Here is a 20,822-nt window from a genome sequence, read left to right as displayed (position 1 = left end):
AAATGATTAGCCTCCGTGGGAATAGTAGGAGGTGGCATGTGCGCACATAGTGGGTTGGGGACTGGGAGAGAAGCGAGGCTTGGGAAAGGAAGTCAAGGACTGTCAAATTTAAAGGGACTGAATGCAGGATTTGAATCAAGACAAGACTTGTGAAATTCTCACGTCTGCTTGACGTCCCTCATGGGGAGGGAGGAGTGAGTATATTACAAATTTGCATTTGTAAATGATGGTCTGGAGCATGGGACTTCTCAGGATGCATGTGTGCTGCCCAGATGTTATGATTTGTTAGAGTGGGTTAGGAGTTAGGCACTGTGATGCAGTGGGTAGAGTCCCTGCCCTCACCAAGCTCCCTGTCAAACACAGAAGACAAGCAATTAAAGCAGAAACAGAACGGGAGAAAAGTGATGTCAGGAGGGAAGAAGGGACACAGGCTGATGGATAAGCTAGTCCAGGGAGGGAAAAGAGCATCAGGGAAGGCTTCCTGGATGAAGGGACATTTAAACTTAGACCCAAAGGATGAGTCAGAATTAGCCAGGAGAGAGGGATCAAGGTCGAGCATTGGCAGCATGAGATCAGAGAGAGCCATGCATGCTGTGGATGCACATAGGCTCTGCTCCGAGAGCCAGCTCCCGGCAATTGGCAGAGGCTCTCCGGGGGCTGCTGCTTTCCCTGGCTCATCAGGAAAGAGAAGGTGATCACTGATTGCCAACATCTGCCATAGGTGCAAAATGTGTTGATAGTAATACATATGATACAAATTTGCCATTCCTGGTCTAAAAGCAACATAACTTAATGCTGAATCCTTTAGCTACAAACCAGGGATCTTTCAGCATCCTGCCATGGGCCCACCTTGCAAGTAGGGCGTAAGTAGTCCCCATGTCTGGGCCCAAAAGTTTGGTAGGAAAGGTGAGGTCTGAACAAGGAGTTCCTCAAGGACCAGCAGCTTTGTGCTTTCCCACGATGGCTTATTAAATCTTGCCTCACAGAGAGTTACCTCCAAATTCAGGGAAGGCACAGTGGCCTGTGGACACGTGCAGTGGGTCCTAGAGCAAATGCGGAAGAAATTAGAGATGCAGATACCACTTTTGAGAAGCTTAGCCCCCGGCTGGGATGTCTGCCCTTTAGAACAGTCCAAACAAAGCAAGCCCCAAATGGGGCCTCACCTTATTTAGCCACTGAAGTCATAACTGCCCTGATTTAGATTTTGAAAGAAGTCTTCAGCTATCCCAGGTTTCTTTCCTTAAAACAAACAAACAAAAAAACAACTAAGAAGTTTCCCCTTGAATCTACAAAGGTCAAGTGTAGGAGTCGTCTAAAACCAGAAGGATTAAAAGGTGGTGCGCACACACACACTTGTGATCCATCCTAAAGTTAGACCCCCAGCCTGTGCAGCCAGTGCCGCCCCCGTGGTGACCAGCACCCACACTTCGCACACGGGGACCCACACTGCCCCCCTCCCCAGCTTTGTGCTGATGTGGGCATGGCGCTCCAGGGAGGCTGCCAGAATTTCTCTCCGTGCTCTGTCAGTATCGTTGGGAGGCGTGCAAAGTCTTTGTTCTCCCTGGCTGGTTATGTAATTTTCAAGAGAAAAGGCAGAGCAAAGACCGAACTGTATGCTCCTGCACTTTGCATTTGGGGGAGGAGGTGACAAGAGCAAGGTCTGACGTTCCCTCTGCAAACTTTTCTCTTCCAGTCCTCAGTAGCTCTCCTCTTGCTCCCTCCCAAAGACATGAAGACAAAACAGGTTCCCCTCCAGTTTCTTACTCGGTGTCCCCACCCGTGTGTTCTTGAGGAAACCGAATAAGGGCAGCAAGCCAGGGTGGGTGGCATCACCGCCTCGAAGGAACATTCAGACCTTTGCACATCCCAGGGGAGGATGCTCACCAAGGCCTGCTCCCCTGCCTGAGACATATTTATAGTGATGTGTTTGGCTTGGCTGGGCGGCTGTCCTGCCGGCTGGTGTGCAAAGGGGCGTCCCAGGCCCTCGGCGGGCGGTGGTACTGGGCACAGGAGAGGCACGGGATCAGAAATGCGGCCTGAGTTGGCATCACGGGCCGCAACGTTTACAGCAGGTGTCTGCCCATGCACTTGGGCTTCCACGGAGAGGAAAGGCCTCCCAGGCAGCTCACTTCGCATAAACCCCTCCAGCTGCCTCAGCTCCTGGGTGGGGGGAGTGGGACTTCATTTCAAAACCCGGAAGGCCTGGGAGAGTTGTTTCTCCTCATTCCTGGGAGCATCACCGCTGCTGCCGCCGCCGAGAGTAAAACCCATCTATGCTCAAAATCAGAGATAACCCAGTGCTAACTGTCTCAGGACTGGCCCTTGCTTCCTTGGTGAAGTAACACCTTCCAGTCACTGTGCTCTTTTGGGGTCCATGTGGCATCCTGCTTGAACCCCCGCCTTTACCTCCCCACTCTCCCTGGAGGGATTCAAAACGCTTTCTGATCTGGGCTTCAGGGACCTATTTTTAATTTCTCTTTCCATTCAGATTATATTTTGTCATAACCAAAATCTTCCTGCAAGCATGTAGGCACTCCTGTGTGCAATAGCACCACATCACTTTCTCCCACAACTGCATCCAAAGACAGAGTGGTGTTTCTTCTTGGGAAGGAAAACTTCTCCTGAGCACCCTTCCCCGCAGCAGGATTTCGTTAAGACTTACTATCCGGAACTGGATCATATAGCCACCTGTTACCAAAGGCGGTGTGGGTTACCATGACTTTGACTCAAGGCCCTCAGCAAGGATAGGTGTGGGATAGCCCCTTGCCTTGTGGGGTTTTGCAAATGTGTGAGGCTGTCACCAGAACCAGAAATGCTATTGGCATTTAGTGAGTAGAGACCAAGGTTGCTAAACTTGACCACAGTGCGCCGTACAGCTCTATAAAACGAAGAACTCTTCTGCCCCAAGGCTAGGAATGGCTGCTTTAGACCAGTGGTTCTCAGCCAGGGGTGAGGGCCTGCCTCCTCCACCGGTGACTGTTTTCGGTGTTTGAAGACCTTTTGGTTGTCCCAACTCGGGGGTGCTCTGCCATCTAGTGGGTCAAGACTGGGGGGTGCTACTGAACATCCTATAGTGCATAGGTCAGCCCCACAGCTGAGAATGATCTGGCTCACAATGTCAATCATGTTGAGGCCGAGAAGCCCTGTTTTAGAACCGTCGTGGGTTATCCCTGGCCGGGCTCAGCTGCTTGATGGATGACCCAGTCCCGGTTTCTGTTCATCTGGAGGAAGTCAGCTCCAGGACCTTGTGAGTCAGGTAGCTGGGAGAACGCTCCGCTCCATTCACATCTGGGATGGCTGGCCTCTGCAGCCCGGGCTCGGGCTTACCTGAGGCTTAGGTTAGAGAAGAGATCAAGAACTGGTTGGAAGGCAGCGTGATGGTGGTTTAAACTTGTAGTTTTTTGTTTTTGTTTTTTTTCTTAACTCTCATTTTAATGTCCTGTTTCTCAGTTTCTGTTTCCATAAAGTGGGCTATGTACCGCGGTCTCCACACCGGGGCTGAACACAGCCTGACAAGGTGGTTGCCTTTGAGGAGTACCACAGGTGCTCCTGTCCTCAGATTTGCCTGCCTTGGGCCTGGGAAGTCACATGGGGCCTTAGGTGGTTCGTGGCGAGAATCATTCACTTGGGCTCAGATCACGTGTTACGGTGCTGAGATGTGTAGCCTCTGGAGACATCACCTGCTAGTGGGGTGACTTTGGGCAAGTCTCTTCCCTCTGGGGGCTTCATGGGAGCATGACACAAACCGAAATCCTCAGGTGCAGCTCCTGGCCCATGGTGATCCCTTAGCCTATCTTCATCATGTCGCCTTCTCTGCCTTTCCAGAAAGCCTCTGTTAAAAGGCAAGTGGTGTGTAGGAGTGAGGCGCTTCAGCAGTACCAGAGAATCACAGAGACAGAAGGTAGCCTGTGGGCCCTGAGGCCAAGAACCCTGCAAATGACCTTAACTCTGCCCAGGGTAGCTCCCTGGGAGGGCAGGCGGGCCTGGGGTAGGGCCACCGTGAGGGGCAACAGGAGGACTGAGTCCAGGAGGGAGGAGACCATGCAGGGGGAGCCGGAAAGATCTGAGTTACAGCACAGTTCAGTGCCACCTCAGGAACAAGCTAGAGAATGTTCCTACACAGTCTAGAGCAAGGGTTGGCGGACTGCAGCCCCCTCACCAAATTCAGTCTCCCGCCTATTTTTGTAAATAAAATTGTTTTAAATGCAGCCATGCCCTTCGTTTGGGTATTATCTGTGGCTGATTTTGTGCTGCAAGGCAGGGTTGGAGTAGTTGCAACAGAGACGGTATGTGCTGCAAAGCCTTAGATATTTATCCTCTGGCCCTTTACAGAAAAAATTTGCTGATCTCTGGTCTAGAGGACTTTATTCACATGGCTATAGTGATTAGGGTCATGAACCTTAGAGTCAGACAGACTTGACTATAATGTGAATGGTGTCACCTAGAATTTTGCAGTGTGCAGCCTGTTCAACTGTAAACATCAGCCTTGCCTGAAAAGGATTTCCTGCAAGTTTTCGGGTGCTCAGGAGAAAAAAGAAAGCTCTGTCTGTGAAATATCAGCTCCTCATTGGGAGCCATCGTTCCTGCTGAAAGTTGACAGCAGCATGAGGTTTGGGAGGATCTGAACAGGAAGAGTGGAGTCTAAATTTAGACTTTCCAAAGCCTCTTTATAAACCAGATCCCCAGGAAACCCAGCAAGGGACAGTTGGCACACACCATCTCGTCTCTGGTTTGCCTCCACATGTTAAAAGGCTGGATGCATGAGAGGATAATTAATTGGCCTCAAACAAAGTTTTGCAGGAGAGTCCATGGGAGATCAGTGGAGAGATGAAGCTCCATTGCTAGGAGTCCTGGGGGTAGATACTTCTACTCCTGAGTTTTATTATGACATTCACCACGAATCACGGGAGCCCGGGCTGCCATTGCAGGAGGTACATGTGTTCTTCTTGCTCATTGTCATTCGAGCACAGCTGAACCCATGACCTTTCCTTCCTTCATGGTGAATGCCCACTCCCTGGTTTGAAGTCACACCAGATTCAGAGCCTCCCTGAGCCACCAAATTCAAACAGAGAATGGCTGTGCTTTGCTCTGAGAAGTTGCCAGAATAACTCCTCTGCCCAGGTGGGCACATCTGCAGATGGTGGCGGGGGGGGGGGGGCTCTCCAGGGCCCCTGGGCCCATGCCCCCTGCTGTGTCACGCAAACAAGGAACCATTAATCCGAAACATCTTAGGTACTAGGTGTTTTGTAATCAGTCCACCTGTGGAGAGGGGCAAAAGGTTTACCGTGGAAATTATAGAGGAATTCTAGAAACTGAGAAAGTAAAGAGGGCTGAGAAGGGGTGAGTAACAGGAAACTCACATGGGAACAGAGAAACGGTCAGTCTCGGGCTGCCTGGGTGGTGCTGGAATTCTAGGACAAGCAGCATCGAAGCAGAAGGTGCTACCAAGAGGGCTGGCATGTGTCTGGGTGGTTGGGGCTTGTTGCGAGAAGAGCCCTCTTGAACAAGTTGTATTGAGGCAGCAGACTTAGGGAGGGGAGGCTGACTGTGCAGGAAATGTGGGCATGACTGCTCGGTAGACACAATGAACGAATGTTCCTTGGACTGCAGTCATTGTCTAAGTCCTGCTTTGGGCCGGGACCTGAGGAGCTTGAAGTCTAGGCGGGAGATGGACACATATAAACGGTTAAATAACAGCCCAGGTTCGTATATGGTGAATGTCACAGACAGCATACACACGAACGCTGCAGGAGCATAGAGCAGCGAGAATGTCACTGGGGACACTCCGGGAACGGGAACTCTAGAGTGGATGTGAGATGCCATCTGGATTCTGAGTGATGGGCAGTATTTCAACGAGTGGGGAGGAAGCAGGAGGACATTTCAGGAACAGGGAAGGCGCAAGCAAAGAAGGAAGGCAGAAATTGAAAGTGTATTTAGAGGCCCATGAGGAAGGCCAAGTGGCTGGAATCAAGTCTTCCCAAGGTGACATGGTACCTGCCCGCGGGAGCAGATAGCGCGTTGGGGAGACTGCTTGCACGCGCGCACACACATGCGTGCAAGCAAGGGCACAGGGGAGACAGCCCCTCTCCCATGTGAGAGGAAGAAGAAGGAGTTTTAAAAATAAACAAAGCACCTCTTAATTATTCACAGATTATCTGCATTGCAGTTGATCTGGAACAAATCCTGCTCTCATTTGCCGGTGATGTCATCTCCCTGCTTAGGTGCGCAGTCCTGTCTGTTTACAACCCAATGGGAGCTGGCAAGGGAAGAAGGCTTACTTACGCATCTCTTCTCATAAAGCAAAATATATAATTGCCTATTTGCTGTGCCCTTGGGAACTGGACCAGGCATATGGATAGAGAGTGAAAGAAGCTCCAGTTTGGTTTCTGTTACCTGATGCTCAGTGAGAGAGGAGGATGGAATGGGGCACTGGGGTGGCTCTTTGGTTCCCCTGAATTAGGTATCCAGGTGGATATCACTAGCATGGCCACAGAGTGTGGTGCAGAGGGTGGTCCTAGCACTGTTTTCTAATTGGCAAGGAATCCTCAGAGTGAATGGTATTCATTTCTCAATTCATCAAATGTTTATTGACCCTGTCTATGTTAGAAGCACTGAGCTGGTGTCCTCTGAACCTCAGTGCCCTCATCTGCAAAGTGAGGACTTGGACCAGAATCATTCTGTCTCAGCAAAAGTACTGGCATTTGGGGGTGGGTGTCAGTTATTCACTGATAGAACTGCTTCACATGATGGTTAGCCAATCTAGCCCTGCCTCTTCAAGGCCAGTAGTGACTCCTAGTCAAATTAGCCAGGGAGGGTGCCTGGGTGGCACAGTGGTTAAGTGTCTGCCTTCGGCTCAGGTCATGGTCCCGGGGTCCTGGGATCGAGACCCGCATCAGGGTCCCTGCTCAGCGGGAAGCCTGCTTCTCCCTCTCCCACTCCCCCTGCTTGTGTTTCATCTCTCGCTGTGTCTCTCTCTGTCAAATAAATAAAATCTTTAAAAACAAAGAAATTAGCCGGGTAGGGCAGTACCATCCCCAGTTAAGGACCACTAGACTTGTTTGCTATGATTGCTTCCCAGTCTGAAATTCTGTAAGACCAAGGTTATTTTGCTGCTGGGACCGATAAAAACATGCAGAGTAGAATTGCTGAAGATCTTGACAAAACATTAGAACAGTAGGTACATCTCATTCAAGTGCAAGGGAATTTCTAACAAAGTCATCAGTAGCTAACATCTGCTGAGCATTTACTATATTCCAGACCCTTGGCAAATCTCTTTCATAAGTTTTTAGAGGGGATCTGAGCGTTCACTACTTCAGATCATCTCCGTCCCCTGATTTGCCCCCTTAATTTCAGACATTGAGTTAACTGTTGTTTTGCCTCATTTATCATTTACAGAGTTGCACAAAATTCAGATATGAAAGCATCCCTACAGAGGTCCCGACAGGATGATGAGAATTAAGAAATAGCCCTGCTAGATTCACTCCTTTGTGCAGGGTACAGTGTTTGTTCTCTGAGTATCCACGGGCTTAATAAACTTATAAAACCTGCCACTCCCTTAAAAGCTATGGCATTGCCTTTACTCCAGAGGTCTGATTTTACATTGTTTGTTTTGCAATGTTTTACAATGGTTTTTTTCGCCCCTCTTAGGTCCTGTGCCTGTAATTTGAGTCAGCAGCCACCAGGGGGCAGTCAGGCTAGGATTTGAGCCATTGCTTTGAAGAGCTACGTCCCCATCATCAAAGAGAATACAGTTCACCACGCCAGTCCTGGTGTCGTGCTAAGAACTCTGTGCCCTGCTTTGCTGGGTGGCACAGTGGTTAAGTGTCTGCCTTTGGCTCAGGTCATGGTGGCAATAAAATTTATAGGGTGGCAATAAAATTTCCTTATTTAGTATGTGTGCTTATGCTGCCTCTGTGGAAAGCAAGAGATACACATGTAATTAAATATCAGCACATGGCAAATTTTCTCAAAATATCCAAAGACATTTGCAAAAGAGGGAAGCAAAGGGGTCCAAGTGGAAACACAAAATTATCGATCCTGTATTTTCTGTCTGCGGCTACTTTTTACTCTCAACCTTCCCAGCTAGTACTGATGCATGTGTTTAGAGTTAATTTCTCAAAAGTCAGAGTGGATCATCCCCACCCACAATTTGGGTGTGTGAACCTTTGGGGAGCAGGCATTTACATAAAAGGCACACCGTTTGACGATCTTATCAAATCAATCCATCTTCTCTCTCTTCCAGGGGAGTGCTGCACGCAGCAGGAGGGGCGGCTGGGCAGTGCAGAGCCTGGAATCCCCTGAGCAAGCAGTGTTTCAGCTGGCTGGACAGATCAAATAACACTTGGGCTGGTTAACAAAGGACACGCAAGTGGGAAGGTGTTGGAAGCTGGAGTGTGGAAATTTACCCAACGTTATTCCTTTGACAGGAAAGGAGACATGGTCTGAAAGATGCCGCATTCCTGCAGCCTCTCTGAGTCCAGCAGCACACAGTCTTGGGGAAGGTGGCGTGGAGGAGGGGGTGACAGAGGACGCTGCCCCATCTGAAGCCTCTGGAGGATCCTGGCTTGGCAGCTGAGTGCCCCTCAGCGCTGGGACTTGAGGTGTAACTTGGTGTAGAGCTCAAGAAAGGTGGTTGGGTTTCTCTGGCTTTCTTCACCAGTGCTCACCAGCCTGGTTTGGGTTGCAGAATCTAAGGGGAGCTGGTAGAAAGCGGAGCCGGCAGAAGTAGAAAGAAGCCCCTGGAAGCCTCCAGAATCCATTGCTGGGATCACTTCACCCTGCTCAGGACACAGAGAATAGCTGCCGAGCTGCTGGACGCTGTGACAGAACCGAGCTCTGGACCATCGTAAGTCAAGGAGCACAGCTCAGCAACAGCTCCACACTTCAGCCGGAAGGGGCGTCTTTTAACAAAAGCTTCAAAGAAGAGAGTTTCTGCGTCTTTTACCTTGAGGTCCATTATGGTAGAAAACTTCACACTCACATAGATAATGGGACTGGTTTTTCTCTCCAAGACGCTACCTTTGAAAAGAGCATGAGCCATTCTAAGCTTCGAGGAGAGTTCAGGGTCCAGAGGAGTCCAGCCCTCCCAACGCAGGTTAAGAAAATAGTCTGAGCCTTCGCCTTCCACAGCTCGGCAAGCGTGGACATATGCCACCCCTTTCTCCAGAGAGCTGGTGGCAGTGACATCACCACGAGAAAAAGGAGCCCTCAGCTCTGGGACTCGACAGAATGAGGTGTGCTGGGGAAGCCGCTACCCAGGACGTGGCCGCCGTTGACTGCCCCTCCATCGCCCGGGCAGACCCTGACCACTGAGCCAACAATGGCTGAGAAGGGTGACTGCGTCGCCAGTGTCTATGGGTATGACCTTGGTGGGCGCTTTGTTGACTTCCAACCCCTGGGCTTCGGCGTCAATGGGCTGGTGCTGTCGGCCGTGGACAGCAGGGCCTGCCGGAAGGTGGCCGTGAAGAAGATCATCCTGAGCGACGCCCGCAGCATGAAGCACGCGCTCCGGGAGATCAAGATCATCCGGCGCCTGGACCATGACAACATCGTGAAGGTGTACGAGGTGCTGGGACCCAAAGGCACTGACCTGCAGGGCGAGCTGTTCAAGTTCAGCGTGGCCTACATCGTCCAGGAGCACATGGAGACTGACCTGGCGCGTCTGCTGGAGCAGGGCACGCTGACGGAGGAACATGCAAAGCTGTTCATGTACCAGCTGCTCCGCGGGCTCAAGTACATCCACTCCGCCAATGTGCTGCACAGGGACCTGAAGCCCGCCAACATCTTCATCAGCACAGAGGACCTCGTGCTCAAGATCGGGGATTTCGGGTTGGCAAGGATCGTTGACCAGCATTATTCACACAAGGTACGTCTGGCTGGAATGGCTGATATGGGTGGTCCACAGAACCCTCAAGAATGCTCGCGGTCGTTCAAGAGGGTATTCCCAGCTCCACTGGAGTCAGGGGACTGGGGTCCGTACCTGGAGGAGGCTGGAGGGTGCGTGCTAGAAAGATCACTGGCCTGAAAAGCAGTTGTTGGTCAGGCAGGGGGTCGGAGCGGTGGCCTCATTCTTAGGCTTGGCTCCACGCGAAGGCCACAACCAAGAATTCCTAGTTGTACAAGATGAGGTTGGAGTAGGTGATCTTGAAGATTTCTTCCAGCTCTAAACTCTATGGCTTTTAAAACTGTGGTTGGTGAATTTGCCTCGAGCATCCTGTTATCTCTTCCATCCACCTAATACCACCTCTCCCTGCTGTCTGCTCAGGACTCCCGGTGAGGCTCCCCAGCACACCAGCCTTCTGCTCTAGTTGAGCTTGCCTCCTCCTCCCACTCTGTGTCCCATTCTGTCTGTCTGTGGACGGAGGGCACAAACAGTGAATCTGATAAACTAATCCTCAGTGTACACTGTCTAGCTAATGGCTCAGCTCTCCCAGGTCCCATCATGCTCTGGCCTCCCGGTGTCATACTAACGGTACAGGTGTCTGGACAGTTCTGAGACCCCACGTGTCAGGGCTAAATGCTCTACCAGCTGCAGAGATCAGAGCTGACCCAGCCACGCTGATGGAGATACTGACACTTGTTCTCAAGGCCCCACACCTCTTCGTAACTAATCCACTGCTCCCTTCAGGAACTGGGAATCCTTTGAAGTTCTCTTCCTCCCGCCTTGTTCCTGCCACTTGAGGGGAGCCTCTGAGCACCTCAGCCCGAGCACACGTCACCAGGCATCCCTCAACAGAGCTATGGGGTGGGTGTGACTTCGAGCCTTCTGCCAAAACCTTTGAGCCATGAATTTTTATTAGAGTGAAAACATTCCCTAGGAAGTAGGTCAGCCAAAGTGGCTGAGGTGGGTCATGAAAGGGGAGGGTAGCTCTGACCTTGAACATGCTTCATCTTTCTCTCCGAGGCCCCAGTCCTCTGCTGTCCCTTGCCACCTTATTTGCCCGCAGCCAGAAGGTCACAGACTCATAGAAAGGCACTGATCTGTCTGGTGCAGCCACAGTGAGAGTGCACCCAGGGGAGGGGACGGTAGGGCTCCCTGTCCCGCCCTCACTGCCTGGAACTTGGGCTCCAGCCCAGATTTCAGACCCCAAATCAGCCTAGCTGGCTCTAGCTCCTTAGTGCCACCTTCACCAAGAGTTTGCCCCCTGGCCCCCATCCTGCAGCCAGGCCATCTGTCAAGATGGATGGTTGACTTTGTAGGCAAGAGTATCCATGGTAAAAATATAATAATAATAATAATAATGCCTTTCTGTCTCCCTAATACCCTTTGCTGTTTGTACCTTCACTTTCTTCTAAGAAGCAGTGATTCCAAACAATCGAACTGAAGGTTTTAACCCAAATCAATTCTTACTTGGTGAAAGGACCAGAGAATCCATGCCACTTTATTTCTGGGATGCAGAAAACCACTTTCTGAATTGGAATAATCCAGTCCATTCGGGAGTAAAAACAGGACCCCCCCCCCCTTGATGAAAGGGTCTGATTAAGTGACGTGTTCCAGGGAAAGTGCTCTGAACAGCACACAGGAGACTTTCTCTAAAGTCAGGAAGGGTGATTTGTTGGGGTGAAGATTGGCTGCCCTAACAATTCTTAGAAGGTGTGTGGTGTGAGGAAGTGAGGAGGCAGGAGTCCAGGCTCCCTTCTGACAGTGCTGGCCAGGGACGTGGGCAGTCACTGGCCCTCTGGGAGCCTTGGTTTCCCCATCTTTGACAGGGATGGTTGTAGATGCCGTCTGCCCACTGGCTTGTGGTTACAAATCAAAATGGAGCATGAATGTAAAGCGCCCTTGGAAAGTAGTAGGGAGCCCATCCAATTATGTAATGAGCGTCTGCTGAGCACCCCGGGCCCCGGCCCGGGTTCCCTGGCCACCGACTCTTAAGTGGCCGCCCTCCTATCCCTCGGGGTGGGAAGACACCTCTCTGGTTGGGACTCTCATGTTACTGATGCAGAAGAATTTAGGTGTTCTGACTTACTCTTCTTAGAGTCTCTTCAATAAAATAAGCTGTGGGAAGTTAAAAAAAAAAAAAAATCACTGGGGCCAGTTGTGAACCCAGTCGGTGTTCGTGTGAGCCTTGCTTTTGGCAGGTGTTCCCCGCACCCCTTCTCCCTCATGTACTGTCAGCCTCCCTCATGTACCTCCTTCTTCTTCTCCAAGTGATGACAAAAACTTTATATTTGGGGCTTTTATTTACCCAATGTGCATTTAAATCAGCTCTCATTTAATCCTTATAAAGCTGTGAGGCACTTAGGGCAAATGGTCCCTTTTAAAATGGAGAGAACCGGCTGTCTTGAGATGATTTGCCTGACTGTGGCAGGAGGGACTCTAGAACTGGGGCCTTCTCGCGTCCTAATGCAAGGTCTTTCCAGGCACATCGCCTTCTGGAAAGCTTGCTGGTCCCCAGTTGGAATTAGTCTTTCCTTCCTCTGAATTCCCGTTGGTTCTTCCCCAACCCATAACCTGGGTCTTCTAGCATCTACCATTCTCTGCTCTGTCTCATGGGTATTTTTGTCTGCATCTTCTGTGCTCCCTTAAGCCGAGAGGCCCTTGGTTCTTGAGGGCATGTCGTGTTCATCTCATCTTCCCCAGGGAGTCTATCACTGTGCCTGAGACATGGCCCAGTTGATCTTGTTGTGACTGTCCTGAACAGATGGGCGAATAGTCATTTACCAGCACATTACAGATAGGAAGCTAGTTGGGTTCATTGATTTCATGCGGTTAGAGGGTTTGACTCTCAGAAAGAGAGCACATAATTCTTCCAGCTGGTGGGTTGATTGGGGTCAGATGTGTGCATCTGCTCTCCCCTTTGTGTGTGGAGGATCATGTCTACATGGGAGCTGCTCTAAACCTGACCCCTCCTAAAGTTTTATGGATCCTGTACTCACCTTGAAGAAGATCGTGCTCACCTGGGCCATGGCCAGCACCTATGTGTGGGTTATGAAATGGCACTCCTTTTTTTTCATGCTGATTGAGCCCAGTGCCGGGGACAGACTTTGTGCCCTGACTGGTGGCTGGACTTGGCCCCTTGACTGAGCACCACCCACCCGGGTCTCACTCTCCTCATTGTGACTTCCTCCTGGGTAGATAGTGAGCCTCCTTCACCTCTACATCTCCTCATCTACAACAGGGCCTGCCAGAGGGTAGTGTCCACTGAGTTCACCTCAGCATCGCCTTGTCCATCCCCTTCATTTCACAGATGACAAAACCAGGGCCTAGGAAGGGGAGGAGACCCACTCCAGATCTCACGATGAGTGGCCACCACACACGGTTCAACTCCACGCCCACTGGCTTTCCTGTGCCTCTCTTCTCGGTTGTCTCCTGTCAAACACTGTCATTGTTCCCATTCTGCTGATTTCACAGGATTCTTGTTAGAGTCACGTGGAGGATGTTTGATCAAAGTTCTTTCAAAGATGTACGAAGGGCAAAATCACGAACAGAACTATTTGCCCAGTAGATGCCATAATAATATCGTGCAGACATTTAGGTATCGATTTGCCCTCCCCTGAAATACAGAACCAACCAGTTCCTGACAGGGCCAGAGGTGAGTCATGAGGCCCCACCTGAAGGATGGCTTCCCAGCCTCCGCTCCTGGGATGAACCCTTCCCGCCTACCTCCTCGGCCAGCCTGCTAAGGAGTTCCTTGTTGTTTGCGTCAAGAAGAGGCTGCTGAAGGGTCAGAGCATGTTTTCCTTTGGATTTATCCTATTAGGAACTAGAGATCTCCAAAGAGGGAGAAAAAAAAATGTTGTTTAAGACTTGGCTGAGTCCTGTGTAAATTCTAAGTGGTGTCAGGAGCCCCCGAGAGCCCGCGGCCCGCCGACAGCCAGATTAGCTGGGTGAACACACGCTCCTCGTGGAGGGGCCCCCCATGGCTGAGGGGAGGAGCCCCGTCTCCTCGCTGGGGCTGCGACCAGGCTTGCCTTTTCTCTGGGGTAGCAAGCAGAAGACACCAGGAAAGAAAGCAAGAGCCAGAGGCCCAGCAGAATTTGGACAGCCAACGGCTCTTGTGTTTTGGTGGATCACTTGAGAAGGTCTAAGTTTGTTCAGCTGGCCTGTCTTTGGGCCCTTGACCCCTTTCTGTTTCAGAGCCCTCTGTCTTCCTACTGCATTCCCTATCAGGGTGCGTTCACACTTTACCTACCTATCTCATGAAGATGCCTTAGAAATTAATAGGGCAGTGATTGATTCTCAAAGTGCTGGACCAGAGCATCAACTTCACCCCAGGGCCTTGTTAGAGATGCAGAGTCTCTGGTTCCATCTCAAGCCTGCCCGATCAGAAACTCAGGGTGGGGCCCAGCAAGCTGGGTCTTAACAAGCCTCCAGGTGAATCTGATACTGGTCAACTTTCTAGAACCACTGATCTGAAGACACGGAACAGCTTGTCTATGGACAGAACGCTGATGCTCCTGATGTGTTTGCTGGTGCTTGCAGCCGTGGTTCTCAACCTTCAGCACCGTGAAGAAGGCTGAGAACGCCCAGATAGCGGGGTTGTATTGGAAGCAGCTCCTTTAACTTACTGGGGTTGTTCATGGCGGGGATGTCGTGCCAGGGAATGGGGAAGGTTGTTTTCGGCAGGATGACTTTTTAGGGTCTCCATCACATCACATGGGAAGCTGCCTGACCTGTTCACCAGGTTTGGTAGAAAGCCACACCAACCAGGGACCTCCACCAGAAGGAGCACTGGTTCTGTTTAGGTGTGGTTTTCACAACAGTCAGGTGATAGGAACACAATTTTAGAAAACATGTACTTTTCATTCTGGTGTAAACTACTTGACCCCATGTAATTTAACGACAGACACTGGCTTCACAGATCCGTGAGACGGAGTGTTGATTGAGGGCTCGGCAGATTAGCGTAGTTCATTAGGGCTTGTGGTTCCAGGTCCCAGAGGAGGCAGAAAGGTGCGTGATGTTGAACACACACAGCCAGCTTCCGAAGGCTCTGCATGGAGCTTCGGTCGGCAGTGTTTATGCTGGTTTAATCACGCTCATCAGCCTCCCCTCCTCCTCTCCCGGCCACTGCCTTCCCTGGATGGCTTCTTTTCTGTCTAGGCCAATATAACCTCCCCCTGTCTACCTGGGCAGACACACAGAACGCCCCCCCCCTAAAGCCCAGATTCCCCTGAAACAGAACCTCAGAGGAGGAATGCTCATTTCTGTGCCTAAAATAGGGTCTTTGCTGCTGATCAAGAGCGTGGCCATTTGGTGTTCTGTGGGCTTGTATTTTGAATGATCGCTACATTGCAGATGCAGGGAATGAGGTGCAGGTCCCTAGGGGCAGGGAGTGAGGAAGGGCTTGCCCAGGATCCCAGAATAGGACCGGGGTCCACGGTGCTGGCCCTGGGAAAGGCCCAGCCAGACCCGGAGGCCAGGGTTTCATGAGAAAATGGGCTCATGGAAGGACAACCTGCTGAAGGCCCAGCTAGAAGTTCTTAAGCTGCTAAGCATGTTATTCCAAATCAGTGGAGCTGAAAAGATTTATTTAAAAGGCTATGAAATATCCCTTTTTAAAAGGGAAAAACATGACCTAGGGGATTAGAACAGAGGTTGTCCTAGAGAGTCAAGTGTCCCTGAATACTCAGGCCCACTTGGAAAGCTAATTTTGTTGGCCTCCAGAGTCTCCCTCTCCCTTCCCACTGCAGCCCCCCCACCCCCAGGAGCAGGGTCTTCACTCTGTCCCTGGGCCTCCTGGGGTCCTCTTCTGCACCCTCCCAGAACATCACACCTGGGCCTGCCTCCCTGGGAAGCAACCCCACTTGGCTCCAGGGGCGATATGAAAAATCTTTAACAACTGGCATGGCCCACGCACCGCCAATCAGAAAGGAAGCCAGTCAGAGGCCTAAGGCAGGGTCCTGGAGGTGCCCTGCTCGCCAGGAATTGACCCTTTATTGCCAGATCATAGAGAGATCTAAGAGTCTCTGGGAATGAGGCCAAGGTGAGGAGTGAGGGAATCAGGGGCTTGGAGCAATGCCTATTTCCCAGCCAGTTTACAGCATTTCATTATTCTACCACTGGCCTCGCTGCCCCAGTGCATCCCAGCTGTGCTTGCTGCCTTCCTCGCCATATCAAAGCTCACCCTTTCTCACGTGCCTGCCGGTCTGCCTCTCCATGGGGGGCGGGGGGGGGGCGGGCAGGGGGGGCGGTGAACTGTTGATTAAAAGCATAAAGCGATCAGGAGCTTCCTCCTTATTTTCAGCACCAGCCTCCTTGCTCACCTGGTGCTCACCCACAGGAAGTCCACGTCCTGCCAGAGATGCTGGAGAGAGGCTAGAGTTTCATGTCCTACAGGCTTGCTGCTGACAAGTTCTTTCTTTATCTAGAAAGTGTCTTTATTTTGCTCTCATGTTTAAAGTTTGTTTTCTCTGGATATGAAATTCCGCATCTACGATATTTTTGTCGTTCAGGACTTAAAAATGCCATCACCTTATTTCCTGCCCTGTTATTTCTGAAGAGAAGGTCTTCATTCACATCATTTCCCCTGTATGGAATGTGGGGTTTTTTTCCTCTGCTATCAAGATTTTTTCTTGATCTTTAACTTTCAGTAGCTTGACTGGGATATGCCCATGTGTGGTTTTCTTGGTGCTTATTTTTTGGGGGGATTCATTGAGCTTCTTGGATCTGTAGGTTTATTTGGGACATTTCAACAGTTTGTTTGTTTGTTTCTTCCCCCGCTCCACTTTTTCTCTCTTCTCTGGATTCTGATTACATGTATGTTACTCAGCTTGGTATTGCTCCAAAAGATTGAGTCCTTTTTCTGTCTTTTTTTTAAGAATGGATAAGTTCTGTGGTTCTGTCTTCAACTTCACTAATCCTTTCTTCTGCCATCTCTTATTTGTAATTAAGCTCATTTGGTGAGTTTTCCATTTTAGATAATATGCTTTTCCATTCCAGAATTTCCATTTGGTTCCTTTTTTATAGTTTCCCTGTATGTGCTGAGATTCCCCATCTTCATCCATTGAGATCATTTTTTCCCCTTTCAACCCATGAAATATTTAAAATAGCTGCTTTAAAGTCTTCACCAATTCCAAATCTGGGACATCTCCAGGTTGTTTGTATTGACTCCTTTTTTTCTTCAGAATTTGGGCCACATTTTCTTTCTTCTCTACATTTCTGGTAATTTTTGCTTGTTTGTGGACATTGCAGTTGACACGCTGAAAGGGAGCCTGAATTATGTTGTCTTCCTTTAATGAGTTCAAAACCCAATTTTGATTTTTGTTCTGGCAGTCCGTTAATTTACGGATGGTTCTCCTTAATTTTGTTAAGGCTTGGTTTTAGGCTTTGATAAGGCAGGACTAGAGTAACCCTTACTCTAGAACATGGTCCTTACTCCCAGGACCTGCCCTTTCTTATTGTCTTGCTGGAATGCCTGGTGCTTCCCCTCTGGCTAGACTGGACCTCCTGTGGACCCAGTGGTAGGTCTCGACAACCTCTGATATTCTTGCTCTGCTCTCAGTTCCAGAGTAGCTGCTCTGCCAGCCCACGCCAGAGTCTCACCCTGCATATGTGCAACACAACACTCAGCCAGAGATCCGTGCAAGCCCCAGCCCCACAACAGACTTCTGGGCCCCCACCCTACTGAAGAAACTTCCTCTCCAGTATCTTGCCCTGCCAGCTCTATTTGCTTCAGCAGCCCCAAACTCCAGTTCCTACTTCCGCAGATCAGTAGGACAACCATGTTCCACTTTGCCCCACCTCCCTGTGCTGTGGTTGGGAAATCTACCCAGGCAGAGTGCCAGGGCGAATATGAAATTCACCTTATGTGTTTCCTTCCCTTGTCTTAGCCCATTGTCCAGTGCCGGAAAACATCGTCTGTGTATGTCTGTCCAGTTTTATCACTGCTTAAGATAGGAGGGCAAACCCAGTGCAGCTGCTCCATCCTGACCAGAAGCAGCCAGCCCTCGCATTTATTGGTGCAATGCTCTGTGTGGCCGATCATCCTTTATGCTAGATTGGAAACACCTTGCAGGAAGTGTTGGTGACGTACTTATCTCTACATCCTAGTAGCATGCTTAATGAATATTATTCAGTGGAATCAACTGGAGAGCCTGGGGGCTAAGTGTTGAATACTGCACTACTCCTCCTTGACTTTATACCTGAGTGGATGTGCAGGTGGAGGAACTCCCTCTCACACAGTATCTTCATCCTGGTGGGGAGGATCCCAGCTGCTCCAGGCCTCGCTCCAGGCCTCTCCCCGGTCCCTCCACTTGGGTACTCCCGGGGTGTAAGTGTCTCAGGAACACGATACTGTCTTATTCTATAGGCAGATATTCCTGTGTATATACTGAAGAGGAATGATTGGAAAATTGAGTCAAATCCTTTTCAGTTTTCACCTGAAGTGTAGTTTCTTGAATCAGCCTTTGCTGTGGTTGCCTGTCGAAAAGACAGTGGTATAGAAATAGGAGGCTGGGCGGAGGGGAGAGCATATTGCTACGATTATCCTGACTTTCTTGGCGACCTTCTACATCAGTATTACGCTTCTTGGAGCCTCATCTCTAGCTTCTGCCACCCCACCCACCTTGTGCTATAACATCACCGACTTGTCACCATTCACTGGATAATCCCATACTCGGTGACAGTTCTCATCCCATACACTGTTCCCTCTGCTCCCACATGAGCTCCTACTATCCCTGCAGACTCAGCTCAAAAGCCCCACCTCTGCAAAGCTTTGCCCAGCTCCGCATGGGAGAGTTAATCACATCTTCCTCCAGTTGCCCAAAGCAGTCATTCGCATACTGTGGTGATTATCTGTTCCCATGCCTCTTCCCCGATAGACATTGGGGCCCTTAGGAAAGAGTATGTATCTCATTCATCTTTGTACTCCTAACACCTAACACAGTATCTGACCCAGAATACGTGCACATTACATGCTTATTGACTAATGAAGAGGCTAAGCCTCTACCTTTCCACTGAATCGAGTACAGTCCTCAAGAAGCATTTCTCTTCTTGAGGGCAGCTTTCAAATATTTGAAGTCATCCATCATGCCCCTCTAAATCTCTGCAGCCTAGAAGCCCTTTGTTTTCATACAATCATATCCAGGTACTGTTCTGAGTGCTTGACAGGTGTTAACCTGGTTAGTCCTTAGAACAGCCTAATAATATAATAATAATAATAATAATAATAATGGTGGTGCTGCTATTGTCCCCATTGTACAGATGAAGATGCTGAGGCACAGAAAGTAACTTGTCCAAGGTCACCAGCTAGTAAATGGCGGAGTTAGGTGTCAAAGCCTAGCAGTGGCTTCGGAGACGTTGCTGTAGCCACTGAGCTACGCTGCCTTGTTGGCTGTTTACATGATAATGTTGCCAGAGCTCAGCCTACCCTCACTGTTTTTTCATTGACCTCCCCCTACTTGTCATACCCTTTCTTAAAATGCATCTTTCAGAACAGATACTGTATGATTTAACCAGCAGAGTCGGTGAGAGTGTAACATCTCTGCTCCATAAATGATTTACTGTTCCTGCTGCCCGCGGCTTTTTTTTTGGCAGCCATGTCAACTATTGTCCCATACTGAGCTTGTTGCCAACTAAGTTCAGTTAAGCCCGGTATTCTCTATTTTACATTTATACAGTTGATTTTCATCTTGTTGGCTTCAGGCAAATATTCCAACCTGATGAGACCTTTTGGATCTTTGTTTTATCACAGAATTTTATCCCATACAATGTTGTAACTGATAAACCTGTCTTCTAGGACTTCACCTGTATCATTGATTTTATTTCATTTATTTATTTATTTAAAGATTTTATTTATTTGACAGAGAGAGACACAGCGAGAGAGGGAACACAAGCAGGGGGAGTGGGAGAGGGAGAAGCAGGCTTCCTGCCGAGCAGGGAGCCCGATGTGGGGCTCGATCCCAGGACTCTGGGATCATGACCTGGGCCGAAGGCAGACGCTTAAGACTGAGCCACCCACGCGCCCCTGTATCACTGATTTTAAAATGTGTAAAGGGATTAGGTGAAACGCTTCGACTCATGGCCGCTAGACACTTCTCTCCAGCTTGACACTTAACCCTAAGCTAACATTCTTTGGCTTTAGCCGTCCAACCAGTTGTGAGTTTACATCACTGTATAGTTACCTGATCTGTGTCTCTTCACTGCCCACGGACATGTCCTAAGAGATTTAGCTAAGTGCCTTGTTGGGATTCAGGGACATTGTCTACAGAATCCTCTCCTTTCACCTCCACACAATTTTAAACTCATCCTAAAGTAAAAAAGCCGAATTCAAACTGCATGACCAGCTGTGACACTTTAATTCCTAGATGCATAGAACTCAGATGTTGGCAAACACCACCTTTTTACTTAAAGAGAATCTCGTACGTGAACATCTAAACTTAAAAATCGTGTTGGAGGTTAGGGCACAGTTAAGTAAACTGGCTTATCCACTGTATAGCATGGGATACGACTATTTTCAGTGGTGTTTTTAAAATAGTTTACAATAGCATAGAAAGTGTTTATGTCATAATGATTAGGTTTACAAAGCAAGATACAGGATTGTATAGATGGTGATCGTAACGGTTGGAAACAAAGAGAAAAGAATGGTACATTAAAATTGGCTAGAGGTTGGGGCGCCTGGGTGGCTCAGTCGGTTAAGCGTCTGCCTTCGGCTCAGGTCATGATCCCAGGGTCCTGGGATCGAGCCCCGTATCAGGCTCCCTGCTCGGCTGGGAAACCTGCTTCTCCCTCTCCCTGTGCCCCACCCTGCTTGTGATCTCTCTCTGTGTGTCACATAAATAAAATCTTAAAATAAATAAATAAATAAAATAAAATTGGCTAGAGGTTAAAAACTCCAAAATGTTAATAAGGGTCAGACATGACAAATAAAAAGAAGGGGATT

General features: G+C 49.6%; 1 protein-coding gene across 2 annotated transcripts in view; it reads left to right on the top strand.

The window, feature by feature from the left end:
• Window positions 1-9,319: 9,319 nt before the first annotated feature.
• Window positions 9,320-20,822, top strand: part of MAPK4 (mitogen-activated protein kinase 4) — a 48,065-nt gene continuing 36,562 nt past the window's right edge. For both annotated transcript variants that reach the window (XM_028098419.1, XM_028098418.1), the window contains exon 1: window positions 9,320-9,865. In XM_028098419.1, coding sequence (XP_027954220.1) covers window positions 9,320-9,865 — 546 coding nt within the window. The remainder of the gene's footprint in view (window positions 9,866-20,822) is intronic.

Source organism: Eumetopias jubatus, unplaced genomic scaffold (genome assembly GCF_037043125.1).
Source record: "Eumetopias jubatus isolate StellerSeaLion01/CBP00866 unplaced genomic scaffold, mEumJub1_p1.0 scaffold_16, whole genome shotgun sequence".
Taxonomy (NCBI): Eukaryota; Metazoa; Chordata; class Mammalia; order Carnivora; family Otariidae; genus Eumetopias; species Eumetopias jubatus.
The sequence above is the reverse complement of the archived record's forward strand: the minus strand, read 5'-3'. Positions and strand labels throughout refer to the sequence as shown.